The 3,724-nt window shown below is 55.9% G+C and overlaps 1 protein-coding gene across 1 annotated transcript in view; it reads left to right on the top strand.

Annotated features, from left to right (window-relative positions):
• Window positions 1-2,862: 2,862 nt before the first annotated feature.
• The window catches only part of IGFBP5 (insulin-like growth factor binding protein 5), a gene marked incomplete at its 5' end in the record, with an annotated part of 1,353 nt that continues 491 nt past the window's right edge, over window positions 2,863-3,724 (top strand). Inside the window, 2 exons of the mRNA XM_010138404.1 lie at window positions 2,863-3,089; window positions 3,263-3,382. Coding sequence (XP_010136706.1) covers window positions 2,863-3,089; window positions 3,263-3,382 — 347 coding nt within the window. The remainder of the gene's footprint in view (window positions 3,090-3,262; window positions 3,383-3,724) is intronic.

Here is a 3,724-nt window from a genome sequence, read left to right as displayed (position 1 = left end):
ACCAGCTAGGAGGCAAAGGGAGGGACTGTGTGGGTGCTGCCTGCCCCGGCTCAGCCTTTTTCTCTCTCTGTTGGCACTGGGAAGGTCCCTCACCAGCTGCCCAGAGTTTGTCAGGAGTTTGTGTGTCAAAGACCTCTGCTCTTCAGTTTGTCAAAATTGTCTTGTTAGTATGAAATTAGTGAAGAGGTAGTCAAATGCAGGAGCAGGGACTGCTTCAGCTTTGTTGCTGGAGGAAATTAAGCTATAAAAACCATCAGTGAGTGGAGGAAAGGGATCCCTCCAAGGCACCCATGGGGTTCTCACTGGGAAATAAAGACCCAAACTAGGCACCACTGCTGAGCAGCAGACAGAGGAGTTCTACCACAGCCATCCATTGTCGTGTCACTACTTGAGCAGGGACCAGTGCCTGCCAGGGAGGGCAAAGGGAGTCAGTTCCAGGCGCTTTTTCAGCCCTGCAGGAAGCGCTGGACTTGGGCTGGGAACTGGGCAGCTTTCAGTGCACATCTCAACTCCCTCTGCAGACCACTGGGCTCCTGTGGCTCCCACCCCCCTTGCCAAAAGGGCTCCAGGTTAGTCCCCAGCTGCCAGCCCACTCTGGCTGGCTGGCGGCTTGCAGGAAGCAGGGAAATAAGGTGTCTGCAGAGCCTGAAGCTGCTGACCATACGAGCAGGATGAGCCACTGCAAACACCCGTTGCACCACGAGTCCTGGGGACTGGACATCCCGTGCTGTTTTTCTGACTGAATCCTCACTGCCTTGTCCCATTTGTTTGTTTTATTGGCCCAGGGAGCTGTGCGTCTCATATTTGTTATTGCAGAGGTAATGAGCTGTGCCCCTCTTGTGTGCACTGGCAGGGTTGCCTGCGCGGGTGTGAATCCTTCCCTCCCCTTCATTACCGTAGGGCAGCTCAGGGGAATGCCCTGGCTCTGCCGGGTCTGGCCCTGGCAGTCTGTGCCAGAGGGGATTCCTGGGACAGATCACAGCGTGTTTCATTGCTGTAGAAGAGCTTAGTCACCGCGGATGTCTCCAGTCTCCTTTCAGACCTTGGACTGCCACAATATCTTTGTGGCAAAGGATGCTCTTCTACTGCACCTTGCACAGTGTCATTTCCTGTGGGACAAGATCATTCCTGATGTAATCCATTTCTTCCCCATTCCTTGTCTGTCATCCCCTTAGAGTAGAGGAGCCCCAACCTGGGGGGGTCTTTGAGTCCTGCAGCAGGAAAGAAACTACAAACATAAAAGCATCATTGAGCAAAATGGTGAGAGAATCCCGTCCTGGGGATACATGCGAGTCCGGGGATGGTGCACGGGGTTATTTTCGTTGCTGTGGGCAGTTAGGAGGGTGCCGAGTCTGAGATTCTGACCCAGCTCTGTCCTCGTGGAAAGAGGGGGGAAAAGGCTGCTTTAATAAATAAGTGCCCACAGGAAAATTTCCAGTTTGGCTGGGAGAGGGCAGGTCCACTTTGGCGAGGAGGAAGAAGAGAGTGGTAGCTATGGCAAGCTTGTGGACCCAGCGACCATCCTGTCGCCTCAGCCACCTCCAAGGCCATCTGGCTGGGATTGGTGTGACAGGATGGTGCTGCCATCTGCTGCCGAGCAGCATGTCGGTCTCCCCTCGCTGGGCATCTCCAGGGCACCCCTAGGCAGGCTGATGGTGCAGTCATCCTACTCGCCCTGGGGTGCATCTGGGCTCCAGGGAGCAGCTGGTCTGCAGGGAGACTCCTCTTTGCCTTGTTGGGGTGTCGGGTGATGGTTTTCCACTTTCACTGGCATCGAAGTTGTGGGAGACACTGGGCAGAGAGAGCTACCTTGGTGCTAGTTCTTCTGCCATGGTGGGTTCCTCCATGCTTGCCCACTCACCCAGCACAAATCTGGCGTCCACGCAGGGCTGCTGGGAACCAGGAACTGGGAGACCAGGAGCCTCAGGAGCCTTAAACTCTATTCAGATTTAGTCCAGAAATAACCCTTTTTCACTCTGGTGGCTGTACTAAATGTCACAAGTCATCTAAGTTTAGACTGTCACCAGCTCTCTCCTATATATAACCACGCGGGGCTCCTAACTGCATCCTGCCGGCACAGGTCACGCTGGGGCAATCTGGGGGGTGAATAGGAAGGTGACTGTCGTGGGCAGAGCCTAAATGCACTCCTCCCTTGCCACTGGTGACACCACTGGCAACTACAGTCAGGCAGCACCGCTTGGCATCATTACCCCAGGCTTTGCCAGCTGCCAGCAGACAGGGACTAGTTCAGTCCCGTGAGCATGGGGCTGCAGGCTGAGGACCCTGGAGATTCCAGCACTTGTCAGCCCCATCTTCAGCATCGCTGCCAAAGTGTCTGCCCAACCACGTAGTGACTTTGCTGTGTGATTGACTTTCACGTTGGAGTTGTCTCATCTTTGAACATCCCTGGCTTTTGTTCTTGCATCTGCAAGGCAGAGGTGGGGTGTGAATTTCTCACTTAATCCTCTCGCTGTGGCTAAAGAGGACTTCTCTGCCACATTTTGTGTATCACCTGGTCCTTTCTGGGTGTGGAATAAAGCCCTCACCCGTCCTTCTCCACTGATACACTGTAAACGATGGGGCTTTGTATGTAGGAGCCCGTCCTGACCCCCAGATCCTCCACACCCTCAGACATCTTCCTGTCCCGAGCTTGGGGATCACACGAAAGCCATGCCACTTCCCACACAGTGGGATAAAGCCAGGGCAGTAGGCAGCAGCTGGGAAAGCAATTTCTTTGGACATTTGTTCCCATCCTGTCTAGTGCAAAGCTGTCCTCTGGGGTTGGGCAGGAGGCTGTCCGTGCAAAATCAAGCCCTAGTCAGCTTATGGAGATCTGATGGTTCGGTATCCCTTGCTTTCCAGAACGAGAATCCCGAGAACACGAGGAGCCGACCACGTCAGAGATGACAGATGAGACCTACCCACCCAAGGCGTACCGGCCCAAGCACGGGCGCCTCTCGGAGCATAAGGCTGAGGCCCTGAAGAAGGACCGCCGGAAGAAGCTGACTCTGGCCAAGTTCGTGGGCATGGCAGAGAACACGGCACACCCCCGTGTCGTCATCCCCGAGCTCCGGCAAGAGTTTGAGCTGGTGGGTGCCTTTGCCTACCCTTTGCAGGGCTCCCGAGGGGAGGGGGCTGCAGGAGGGCTTTGTCCCCCTGGGGAGCGGGTGCCGTTGGGAAAGGACAGGGAACCTGGGGGCATTTGCAGCTGAAGGCTTGCTCAAAGGGCTCCCCTTCTCACACTTCACCTTCCTGGTCGCAGGGCCCCTGCCGCAGGCACATGGAGGCATCCCTGCAAGAGCTCAAGAGCAGCCAGCGGATGGTCCCCCGTGCTGTCCACCTCCCCAACTGTGACCGAAAGGGCTTCTACAAGAGGAAGCAGGTAAGAAAGAGCCCCACAGAGGGATGCCTCCCATCCAGGGTCTGCTGCCCTGCACAGCAAGGATAGAGGTTTTTCCTCTACTGGACTGATGGGGAGGTTGCTGCAAGCATCTCTGGGTACAGTTCATGGTGGGTGGCCTTGCTGATGCTCCAAGCACCATCCGGCCTGAGGTGAGCATCCTGAAGGAGCTTGTGTGGGAGGAGAAAAAGTCAGAGAGCCCCGGGCTTGGGCAGCAGTGGGGGTAGAGATATGCTGAAAGCAGAGAGCAGGAGCTAGGTCCTGCCCAGGGCATTGCATCACTGGGGCGGAAGGGGGAAAGCGCAGTGCTGATCCTGATCCCCA

This window comes from Buceros rhinoceros, unplaced genomic scaffold (genome assembly GCF_000710305.1).
Source record: "Buceros rhinoceros silvestris isolate BGI_N320 unplaced genomic scaffold, ASM71030v1 scaffold28570, whole genome shotgun sequence".
In the NCBI taxonomy this organism is placed as follows: domain Eukaryota; kingdom Metazoa; phylum Chordata; class Aves; order Bucerotiformes; family Bucerotidae; genus Buceros; species Buceros rhinoceros.
The sequence above is the reverse complement of the archived record's forward strand: the minus strand, read 5'-3'. Positions and strand labels throughout refer to the sequence as shown.